Source organism: Schistocerca gregaria, chromosome 2 (assembly GCF_023897955.1).
Source record: "Schistocerca gregaria isolate iqSchGreg1 chromosome 2, iqSchGreg1.2, whole genome shotgun sequence".
NCBI lineage: Eukaryota > Metazoa > Arthropoda > Insecta > Orthoptera > Acrididae > Schistocerca > Schistocerca gregaria.
The window spans coordinates 596,328,774-596,341,514 of record NC_064921.1 but is presented as its reverse complement, the minus strand read 5'-3'; the positions used below and the strand labels follow the sequence as shown (position 1 = coordinate 596,341,514).

The 12,741-nt window shown below is 43.1% G+C and overlaps 1 protein-coding gene across 1 annotated transcript in view; it reads right to left on the bottom strand.

Moving 5' to 3' along the window:
• Positions 1–12,741, bottom strand: part of LOC126334513 (nose resistant to fluoxetine protein 6-like) — a 156,037-nt gene that overhangs the window by 89,869 nt on the left and 53,427 nt on the right. Inside the window, exon 3 of the mRNA XM_049996859.1 lies at positions 3,937–4,142. Within this exon, the coding sequence (XP_049852816.1) occupies positions 3,937–4,142 (206 nt within the window). The remainder of the gene's footprint in view (positions 1–3,936; positions 4,143–12,741) is intronic.

Genomic DNA, 12,741 nt, shown 5'->3' with positions numbered 1-12,741 from the left:
CTCATCAGGGCGTGAACCAGCGTCGTCAAGCGTTAAGATTGCCTTGGAAGGCAAGCACTTTTTTCCGTATCTTTCGGCCTCTGGAACAAATTCTTCCAAAAATCATTTCTTAAAATATTTATGTCCATCCAAGTAAATTTTTGGAGGAAATATGTAACAGACAGTGCTGAAGCAGTGATATTTTTTTAAAGCTCTGGGCTTAGCAGACTTCCCTTTTATCAGCAGCTTCAGTTTATGGTCTCCACTTGCATTCTATGCATCAAGAACTGTTAACCTCTCTTTACGATTTTTGTAGCCCAGGGCAGCCTTTTCTTCTTTTGGGGCTAGAGTTTTAGATGGAAACATTTTATAATTAAGCCTTGTCCCATCACAGTTATACAGATAATCAGGAGTAAGATTTTTTCTCGTATAATTTTTCTTAATTTCTCACAAAGTTGTGTAACACTTTGAGAATCAGCAGATAGTTTTTCGCCGCAAATTTCAAGCCGCCTTACGCCGTATCGCTTCTCCCACCTATCTACCCATCCTGAAGTTAAAGGATAGTCGTCCACATCTTCCCGTAACGCTCATATAAAAAAAACCACAGCTTTTCTTGTAGAATAGGCCCTGAAATTGGATTTGCCTTTTGTCTTTGTTGTGTAGACCAATCACTGACTTCCGTTCAAAGGACGAAACAGAGCACTTGTTTGACGAAAATTTCTCAATTCTGTCTCTGTTTCTACTCCATCCAGCTGTCATTTCACCGACTCCACACTCAGCAGCTAGTTTTTTTTAATGTTTCTCTTTTGTCTAGTCTTCTAAAAGCCTTCTGTTTCACATTCAACAGCACAAATTTTCTCTTACTCCTATCACTGTTCGTAATGTGTGACAGTTACATACGTTCAGTACAGTGTACATACATACGCTACTTTAAAATTAACTGACGCAGGTGGGCTCACTACAGTACAGATATTACTACGCAAACAACTACAGTACATACAACAATGGTCAGCCAACGCTGTAAAATGTGTACTATATTGTTACTTAGTCACGCTGTATTTTAATGACTACTGTTGCTGAGTAGGCACAAAAATATGGGTAACAATAAGGATGGTATGCATTGTACAACTGACTGTCAGGCGGTCCCAGTCAGTGAAGAGTCGAAGAAGAAAGAGCAAGCGCACTCCTCGAAACCTAACCTGTCCATCTGTAATAGAAATGCATTAGCAGTCTGTGCATTTCTGTCTCACTCTTCAGAGGGACAGTTTAATCTGTATTGTACATAGAAAGCCGAAAGGAAGTTCAAAACGTAACACATTCGAAAGTGTGTAAAACGTACATGCAGAGAACGTATGAAAACGGGTTTTTGCTCTGTTTTTATATAAAATGTTAATTTTCTTAAGATAAGCTTGAAATACACGAAATGCTGGGGCTCGAATTACGGTGCTCTACTCTATATGTAAAAATATAAATGCCTTTAGTGAAATATGATGGTAAGACAGAGATTTAGGAACCAGGTTTTAAATTGTAAGACATTTCCAAGGGCAGATGTCGACTCTGACCACAATCTATTGGTTGTGAATTGTAGATTAAAACTGAGGAAACTGCAAAAAGGTGGGAATTTAAGGAGATGGGACCTGGATAAACTAACTAAACCAGAGGTTATACAGAGTTTCAGGGAGAGCATAACGGAACAATTGACAGGAATGGGGGAAAGAAATACAGTAGAAGAAGAATGGGTAGCTTTGAGGGATGAAGTTGTGAAGACAGCAGAGGATAAAGTAGTAAATGAAGCAGGGAAAAACGAATACAAACGTCTCAAAAATGAGATCGACAGGAAGTGCAAAATTGCTAAGCAGGGATGGCTAGAGGACATATGTAAGGATGTAGAGGCTTATCTCACTAGGGGTAAGATAGATACTGCCTACAGGAAAATTAAAAGAGACCTTTGGAGAAGAGAGAACAACTTGCATGAATATCAAGAGCTCAGATGGAAACCCAGTTCTAAGCAAAGAAGGGAAAGCAGAACGGTGGAAGGAGTATATAGAGGGTGTATACAAGGGCGATGTACTTGAGGACAATATTATGGAAATAGAAGAGGATATAGATGAAGATGAAATGGCACATATAATACTGCGTGAAGAGTTTGACAGAGCACTGAAAGATCTGAGTCGAAACAAGGCCCCCGGGAGTAGACAACATTCCATTAGAACTACTGACACCCTTGGGAGAGCCAGTCCTGACAAAACTCTACCATCTGGTGAGCAAGATGTTCGAGACAGGCGAAATACCCTCAGACTTCAAGAAGAATATAATAATTCCAATCCCAAAGAAAGCAGGCGTTGACAGATGTGAAAATTACCGAAGTATCAGTTTAATAAGCCACAGCTGCAAAATACTAACGCGAATTCTTTACAGACGAATGGAAAAACTAGTAGAAGCCGACCTCAGGGAAGATCAGTTTGGATTCCGTAGAAATATTGGAACACGTGAGGCAATGCTCAACCTACGACTTATCTTAGAAGCTAGATTAAGAAAAGGCAAACCTACGTTTCTAGCATTTGTAGACTTAGAGAAAGCGTTTTACAATGTTGACTGGAATACTCTCTTTCAAATTCTGAAGATGGCAGGGGTAAAATACAGGGAGGGAAAGGCTATTTACAATTTGTACAGAAACCAGATAGCAGTTATAAGAGTCGAGGGACATGAAAGGGAAGCAGTGGTTGGGAAGGGAGTGAGACAGGGCTGTAGCCTATCCCCGATGTTATTCAATCTTTATATTGAGCTAGCAGTGAAGGAAACAAAAGAAAAATTCGGAGTAGGTATTAAAATCCATGGAGAAGAAATAAAAATTTTGAGGTTTGCTGATGACATTGTAATTCTGTCAGAGACAGCAAAGGACTTGGAAGAGCAGTTGATCGGAAAGGATAGTGTCTTGAAAGGACGATATAAGATGAACATCAACAGAAGCAAAACGAGGATAATGGAATGTAGTCGAATTAAGTCGGGTGATACTGAGGGAATTAGATTAGGAAATGAGACACTTAAAGTAGTAAAGGAGTTTTGCTATTTGGGGAGCAAAATAACTGATGGTGGTCGAAGTAGTGAGGATATAAAATGTAGACTGGCAATGGCAAGGAAGCGTTTCTGAAGAAGAGAAATTTGTTAACATCGAATATTGATTTAAGTGTCAGGAAGTCATTTCTGAAATCATTTGTATGGAGTGTGGCCATGTATGGAAGTGAAACATGGACGATAAATAGTTTGGACAAGAAGAGAATAGAAGCATTCTAAATGTGGTGCTACAAAAAAATGCTGATAACTAAGGAGGTATTGAATAGGACTGGGAGAAGAGAAGTTTGTGGCACAACTTGACTAGAAGAAGGGATCAGTTGGTAGGACATGTTCTGAGGCATCAAGGGATCACCAATTTAGTATTGGAGGGCAGCGTGGAAGGTAAAAATCGTAGAGGGAGACCAAGAGATGAATACACTAAGCAGATTCAAAACGATGTAGGTTGCAGTAGGTAGTGGGAGATGAAAAAGCTTGCACAGGATAGAGCAGCATGGAGAGCTGCATCAAACCAGTCTCAGGACTGAAGACCACAACAAAAACAAAGTAAAATGTTGTTTGGGAGGTGGGGTGTCATGATCTCCATGACAGGCCTTCTACCCTCTCCTCCCAACCCCTCCCCCTGGATCCGCACATGCTTGTATCTAAAATAACTTGTACTTTCTAGAATTCTCTGCTATTTTCGAGAGCCTCGATTTTCAGGCTTCTTTGTTCTCCGAAAATTAATGCGAAATTTGGAGATTGATATATGTAAATACGCGTTTACCAAAAGGTTCTCTCTCCCCTCTTCTCAATCCGAGGCTTCCTGACATGAAGAAATAACAACACCTAACGATTCTCGTGAGGCACGTAACATAGAAGTGTGAGGCAAGTGGAGTGACTGACCTGCAACTTGAGCCATGCAGAGCCCTCAGGGTCGAAGTTGAGCGTGTAGGGATCTGCGGGCAGAGGCTGCGGTTCCGAGGGCTTGACACGCACCTCGGGCAGGCAGTACTGCGCCGCCCGCACCGACACGCACTCGTCGTAGTGCCCCAGCTGGTACACGGCACCGAACAGCACTCCGGTGGGCGCCTTTACCGATGCGTCATACACTGTAATGTGATCAAGCAGAGCTGCTATAAAGTTGAATAACATTAAGTGCTATAGCGGTAGTTTATTTTTAATAGAAATTGAGAATCTATGATTTCCTAGTCTATTGTTAAAGTATACCTCGACTCGTTCCACATCCCTGCAGGTCATTTATCTTGATGGGATCCATAGAACACGAATGAATGATGCCTCCAATAACGTTTAGATGCAGTTTAGTTAACACATGCGCAAAGCCAGAATTTTTTTTTCTCCGGAACACTCTAACAAACGAGAGGACGTACCATGAAGGAATTGTTCAAATGGGGCAGAAATCGGTAGAGGTGGTGTACATGTACAGATAAACAAATGACTACAATTTCAGAAATAACTTAAGAGGAGTGAGATCTTCACTCTGCAGCGGAGTGTGCGCTGATATGAAACTTCCTGGCAGATTAAAACTTTCAGGAGTGCTAATTCTGCAAGGTTCGAAGGAGAGCTAAGTTTGGAAGGTAGGAGGCGAGGTACTGGCAGAAGTAAGGCTGTAAGGACGGGGCGTGAGTCGTGCTTGGGTAGCTCAGTTGGCACAGCACTTGCCCGCGAAAGGCAAAGGTCCCGAGTTCGAGTCTCGGTCTGGCACACAGTTTTAATCTTCCAGGAAGTTTCATAGCTTGAGTGGCTTATTCAAGAGAAAGAGCTTTACAGATTGAGCAAATCGATAACGTGCTAGTCCACCTTTGGCCCTTAAGCAAGTAGTTATTCGGCTTAGCGTTGATTGATAGCATTGTCAGATGTCCTTCTCAAGGATTTCGAACCAAATTCTGCCTAACTGGCGTATTAGATCGTCAAAATCCCGAGGTGGTTGGAAGGCCCTGCCTGTAATGCTCCAAACGTCCTCAGTTGGTGAGCGACCCGCCGACCTTACAGGGCCACGGTAGGTTTTGGCAAGTATGGAGACAAGCAATAAAACGTTGTCGTGTGCGGGAGGGCAGTTTCTTGCTGAAATGTAAGACCATTGTAGCTCTCATTGAAGGACAACAAAAGGAACGCAGAATATCGTGGACGTATCGCCGTGCTGTAAGGGCGCCGCATATGACAAGTAAAGGGGTCCTACTATGAAATAAAATGGCAACCCTGGCCATCACACTTAGTTTTCGGGCCATACGACGGCCCACTGTTGTCTGGGGCGTCTCCAGACACGTATTCGACTTGGAATCTGAATGACTGGAATAGGATTGTCTCCGGTGATGAGTCCTGCTTCAAAATGAGCCCTGATAACCAGGGATGACGTGTCCGGAGATGCCCTGGACAGCTGTGGGACACCAAGCTGAATGTCGCCCGCCGCGCAGCCCTACAGCCGAGATTGATGGTCTAGGATGTCATTCGTTTTCACAAGAGGACCCCTTTGATTGTCATCACCGGCACCCTTACAGCACAGCGGTACGTCGTCGATATTCTGTGTGCCTCTTGGCAAGCCATCCTGGGCTTACATTTCAGCAGGACAAAGCCCGCCTCTTCACGCCGAGAGTTTCTACTGCTTCTCTTCATGTTTGCCAAGCCCTGCCTTGGGCAACAAGGTCGCCGTATCTCTCCTCAATTCAGAAGTTTTTGGAGCATTATGAGCAGATCGCGCCAATCAGCTCAGGATTTTGACGATCTTACGAACCAATTGGACAGAATATCGCACGATATCCCTCATGGAGGGCATGCGACAACTCTTTCAATCACTGCCAAGGCGAAAAACGGCTTGCATAAGAGCCAGAGGCGGACTAACGCGTTATTGACTTGCTGAATGTCTAAAGCTCTTTCTCTTGAGTAAATCACCCATTTTTTTTTGAAATTGCAATCATTTGTTTGTCTGTACATGTACATCACATCTACCAGTTTCCGTCCCATTCGGATGTTTCCTTTGTGGAGCACCGTTTCTATATTTTAGGGTGTGTTTCGCTTCTTGCGTAAGGTTGAACTCTATTTTGGAAATAGTCATACGAATGAAATGAAATTAAAATTTGTGTAGGCAGAATGGCAACAGATTCAAAATGTCTCTTATATATGTTAGCTAGATCATGCAGTAGGTGCAAAATATGTTACTATGTATGATGTTATTGCGTTTAAAAATGATATATCCCACCTGTGGTCATCAAATATTCTATGTGATCATTATTTTATAAAACTGACAATATAAATATGTACTTGGATCTAATCCTTATATATAGTAAATAGATTGTTTTTCAAAAAAATCTCATTTCCGTAGCCAGAGCCGCCAAGTTTCTTCCTGACTAAAACTGTGTTAAAGTAAAAAACAACGTAATAATTCTTTTCTACTGAGATACCCCGTAGCTTTGAAGCTATCAGTTTGTGCTTGCTACCACCCAAATCTCCAATTTACCACACACGACAGATAGGAAGTTACAGGAAGACGACGAAATTTCCGAAGTCTAAAGACTAGTTCAGCACTACACATCAACATCTTAATCAAAGCATTCTGACCACATGTCTCCTCCAAGTCGGTCACGATGATGTGTCGCATAGAAGGTAGGTTCCTCTCTGCATTCAACATCAGGAACGCTGTGTTTTTAGCTCGACTGTGGACCAACGTTGACCGCCGTGTATGTCCGGGCCAGACTGTTTTAAGGATCACGAAATTCGAGTCGTACTACTTGTAGCAACTGCCACAATATACGACATATAGCTTGTTTTTTAGAAGCAAGAGATCGGCCGTAATCCTTCAACATTCGGCTAAGTTTCGCAATAACGAGCGCGAAATTCATTTCAAGTGGATATGGGCGCAACAGGCATCTTCAGTGATCAAGCGAGATTCAGTCAATGGGGGTACTCCTGATTTAGAAAACACTGGATCGTGCGAAAATCAGCGTGTCCTTTTCTCACATGATATCCTACAAACCATGTATGGAGGGCAACAGGCAGATTCCATATTCCTAGATTAGCGGAAAGCCTCACCGAGCGACTGCTACGGTCGCAGGTTCGAATCCTACCTCGGGCATGTATGTGTGTGATGTCCTGAGGTTAGTTAGGTTTAATTAGTTCTAAGTTCTAGGCGACTTATGACCTCAGAAGTTGAGTCGCATAGTGCTCAGAGCCTTTTGAACGGCGCCTCACTGTTGACAGTTGACGAAGGTTTGAGCATATGGTTTAGGTTCCCAGTTTTGCTATTTGGGGAGCAAAATAACTGATGACGGTCGAAGTAGAGAGGATGCAAAATGTAGACTGGCAATGGCAAGGAAAGCGTTACTGAAGAAGAGAAATTTGTTAACATTGACTATAGATTTAAGTGTCAGGAAGTCGTTTCTGAAAGTATTTGTGTGGAGTGTAGCCATGTATGGAAGTGAAACATGGACGATAAATAGTTTGGACAAGAAGAGAATAGAAGCTTTCGAAATGTGGTGATACAGAAGAATGCTGAAGATTAGATGGGCAGATCACGTAACTAATGAGGAGCTACTGAAGAGAATTGGGGAGAAGAGAAATTTGTGGCACAACTTGAGTAGAAGAAGGGATCGGTTGGTAGGACATGTTCTGAGGCATCAAGGGATCACCAACTCACTATTGGAGGACGGCGTTGAGAGTAAAAGTCACAGAGGGAGACCAAGAGATGAATACACTAAGAAGATTCAGAAGGATGTAGGTTGCAGTAGGTACTGGGAGATGAAGAAGCTACGATAAACTGGAAGGCGGGAACAGAGCAATTTATCTGACGTCCAAAAGGGCACGATCATTGGCTTTCGCGCTAAGGGTGGAAGCATTTCCGAAACGCCTAAATCTGTAAGCTGTGCCCGTTTCTCAGTGGTTAAAGTATACTGTGCATGGCAAAATGGCGCTCTTTGTAACAGGCGCCAAGGCAGTTGTGGTCCACCACGGGTAGTAGACGACACGGATGAACGACGACTGTGGAGAGGTGTATGGACGAATAGACGTGCAGCTGTCGAGAAACTGATCTCCCAGACAAACCAACGGGCGCACGTTGCTGCATACGGGCTTCCGCAGAAGGCGCCTGGTTCATGCACCCATGCCAACTGCTGTTTGTCGCCGACGAAGGCTGGAATTTGCACACAAATACTGCTACTGGACGCCCACTGAGTGGTAACATACGGCGTTTTCAAATGAGTCACGTTTTATGTTCCATTGACCGGCTAGCCGTTGATGTGTACGGCTTGAAACGTCTGAACGCAAAGCACCCTGCGTGCGTTATGGTCTGGGGAATGATTTAGAGGCACTACCTGAGTGATCTCGCCATTCTGGAAGGCACAGCGTATCAACATAAGCTAAGAAGACGAAGTAAATATTCCTGAATTCCAACCAAGAACAACTGCGAAGATGAGAAACATAGAAGTAGATATTCTCGATGTAGCAAAGCAGCTTACGTCACTTAATACAGGCAAGGCCTCCGGTCCAGATTGTATAACAGTCAGGTATGCGATTACAATAGCTCCATATTTGGCAACTATATAAAAGCGCTCGCTCATAGAAAGATCCGTACCTAAAGACTGGAAAATTGCTCAAGTTACACCAATACCCAAAAAAGTAAATAGGAGTAGTCCGCTGAATTACAGGTCCATATCACTAATGTCGATTTGCAGTAGTGTTTTTGAACATATACTGTGTACGTACATAATGATTACCTCGAAGAAAACTATTAATTGACACACAGTCAGCACGGATTCAGAAAATATCGTTCTTGTAAAACCAACTAGTTATTTATAGTGATGAAGTGATGAGTGCTATCGACAGGGGATGACAAATTGATTCCATATTTTTAGATTACCAGAAGGCTCGACACCGTTCCTCACAAGCGTCTTCTAATCAAACTGCGTGCCTATGGAATATCGCCTTAGTTGTGCAACTGGATTCGTGATTTCCTGTCAGGGAGGTCACATTTCGTAGCATTAAACAGAAAGTAATCGATATTACAGAAGTAATATCCGGCGTTCCCCAAGGAAGTTTATAGGCCATCTATTGTTCCTGATCTATATGAACGACGTAGGAGACAATCTGAGTAACCCTCTTGGATTGTTTGCAGATGATGCTGTTATTTACCGTATTTTAAAGTCATCAGATGACCAAAACGAATTGCAAAATGATTTAGATAAGACATCTGTATCGTGCGAAACGTGGCAATTGACCCTGAACAAAGAAAAGTGTGAAGTTATTCACATGAGTACTCAAGAAGACCGCTAAATTTCGATTACGCGATAAGTCACTCAAAAAGAAGACTTTAAATTCAACTAAATACTTAGGGATTACAATTATAAATAATCTAAATTGGAACGATCACACAGGTAATGATGTGCGTAGAGCAAAACAATGACTGCGATTCATTGTCAGAACACTTAGAAGGTGCAACAGGTCTACTAAAGAGACTGTTTACTTTACGCTTGTCCGCCCCGTTGTGGAGTATTGCTGTGCGGTGTGGGATCCGCATCAGGTGCGACTGACGGATCACATCGAAAAAGTTCAACAAAGGGCTGCTCGTTTTTTACTATCGCGAAATAGGGGAGATAGTGCCGCAGACATGATACGTGAACTGGAGTGGCAATCACTAAAACAAGGGTGTTTTTCGTTGTGACGGGGTCTTCTCATGAAATTTCAATCACCAGTTTTCTCCTCCGATTGCGTAAACTTTCTGTTGGGACCCAACTACATAGAGAGAAATGAGCAATGCAATAAAATAAGAGAAATCAGGGCTCACGGATTTCCAGAACGTCCAAAGCTCCGCTGATGTTCGGACCCAGTGGTGTGCCTTGGATGTTATCTACTTCTGCAGCAGGGAGATGGCTTTTTTCTGGAAGTCTACAGTAGAGCTAAGAACACTACTCCCGAACCTTAATGGTGCGTGCTATGAAGCAGATGTAGTTGGGAAAAAGGGTGTTTGGCTCTCCCTTTGTAGCCTGCGCTTCCTTCCTCATAGTTGGAGGTGAGATGCCAGACAAATCAGTGTGAAGCTTTCATTTCCGAACACAGTCGACTTTATTGGCTCTTGTTGATTCACACTAAACTAGGACTGAAAAAAAAATACATTGATAAAGCTTTAGTTTTAATAACTGGTGGGTCAGTTCCTCAAGTTGTGGTGGTTAATTTCCAAAGTACGCTCTGACATAACAAAAATAAAAAAAAGATGCACCATGAAGGAATGATGTACACGTGCAGACAAACAAATGATTAAAATTTCAGATGATTTATTCAAGAGAAGGAACTTCACAAATTGAGCGAGTCAACAACGCGTTTGTTCGCCTCTGGCCCTTAAGCAAGCAGTTATTCGGCTTGGCACTGACTGACAGAGTTGTTGGATGCAGCCTGAGGGATATAGTACCAAAGTCCGTCCAAATCGCTGGTTAGACTGTCAAAAGCCCGAGCCAAACATTCTAAAAATGGGGAGAGATCCGGCGACCTTGCTGCCCAAGGTAGGGTTTGGAAAGCGCCAAGACAAGCAGTAGAAATACTTCCCATGTGCAGCCGAGCATTATCTTTCTTAAAAGTAAACCCAGGATTGGTTGGTGTGAAGGGTGGCAAAACGGGGCGTAGAATATCGCTGACGTACAGCTGTGATGTAGGGGTGACAACCAAAGAGGCCAGCACACACCATCACTCCGGGCTGTCGGCCGTATGGTGAGCGACATTCTTGATGGTATTCCACTGCTAACTGGGGCGACTCCAGTCACGTCTTTGCTGGTCACAGGACTAAAGACAATTCTACCCCAGTCAGTGAGATCCCAGATCTCGCGCCAGATCTAGATTATGAAGAACTAAGGCACCAATTGGACAGAATTTGGCACAATATCCCTCAGGAGGTCCTCCAACAGTTCTGTCAATCAGTGGCAAACCGAATAACTTTCTGCACAAGGGTCAGATGTGAACCGGCGTGTTACTGACTTGCTCAATTTATGAAGCTCTTTCCCTTGAATAAACCGCCCAGCCTTTCTAAAATCGTAACCATTCGTTTGCCTGTACATCATATGTAACGATTTCCATCCCATTCGGGTAATTCCTTCGTAGGGCGTCGTTTAATTTTTGTCTTAGAATGTACTTTACTTCTATCACTGATCTTCATCTTTCTGATGGAATCATATTTCTGGGAAGACAGAGCTCGGACTGGAGCAACTCCCGAGTAAATTCGACTGGCAGAATGCTCCAATATCGCACCTCGCAGCGAGATTGTCAGCGCCCTTAAGATCTGCGCGTCGCAAAAATGAAAAGTGCAGACCTTCTTGTCAGCAGGTTACGGTTTCAGTTAACGTACTGTACAGTATTGATTAAACCATTCAAGTCCTTACGTAAGCTTGTGTTTCATCTCCTAAAATGATCTTCATTGCGTTGACAGGACTAGTCGCATACTATGAGATAGACTGGTGGATGGTAAAGATTCTGACTAAAGTACTGGTGAAGGTGGTTTGTCATTGTTTTCCCCCTGTTGTTATGCACGACCAGCTGTGTATTTTCTTGATATGGGGCAGAGTAGTATATTGAATAGTTAAACACAAATGCGTAACTCTGTTGATTTCCTGCTGTAGTCGCTAAATGACCAAGGGCTGACATTTGATTGTATTCTGGGCTAGTTTATGTTGGCTTTATTCTCAGTGTTTGAACTGAGATACACCAATAATGATTATGTTCCTTGTTTTTCTTTAGTTGGTTGCTGATATGTATGTTACGCTTTTAGAAATATTTTTTGAAGGGAACTGTCTGTGAACCAAACATTCAAACATTTTTTATGTTTAACACCGATCACACGCTCGTACAGAATGTTTCTCAAGGTCACTGTTTGTTTGAATAATGTCCCGAAGTATTTACCACGCAGTGTTTTTGTTGACCACCACGTCTCTCAAAATCATAATCCGACAACCAAGAAGACCTGTAAAATGACAATTCTGAATATCCGTGATTATTGCCGACCCATTCTTTTCAATGAGAACTGGTATGAATACCTCCTTGTAGATCACCGACTACAATTGCATTCATTGCCTACAGACATCGAGTTGTGAGTCGAGCCGTAACTGACGCGCGAGACGTTGTATGGCTATCAGACAGTGCTAAGCCACCAATTATTCTACCCTGCCAGCAAAATTCTGTCGTGAAAATTTCTTTCATCACATGGATCCGTACACGCGACTCCACAGTCCGGCAACGCTGCACTAACGTGTATTAATAAACATGACTGCAACATTGTATTTAAAGAAAAATGTTGATAGAAGACTTGTATAAACTCGTACTAAGTCAACTTCATTAACAATACCGCAACGTTTTGGTTCCAAAACAGGAGCATCCTTCCTGTCCTCGCGCAAGTTCAGAAAGGATTGTGAAGTTTGCATCAGCTCATGGAGGAAGAGTATCGCCCACTATTCTATTCCGCTGTCTTCAGTGTAGTATCTGACGGCAGCAGGAGGCTAGGAGTTGTCAGCCTATTATGGTTGTTTACAAGCGTTTCCGTGCTGCTGCTGTCTGGCGTAGCTGAACAGTCATCTAGAGGGAGCCTTCGGCGTGGCTCCTTGCCCTTGATATGCAACCGGGCCCTCGCTGCAGTGTCTGTTGCGTCACATACACGTCCGCGTAGGTACGTAAGCATTCCGAGCCGACAGTGTGACGGCCATCCGCCAAGAAAAGTTTGTAAAC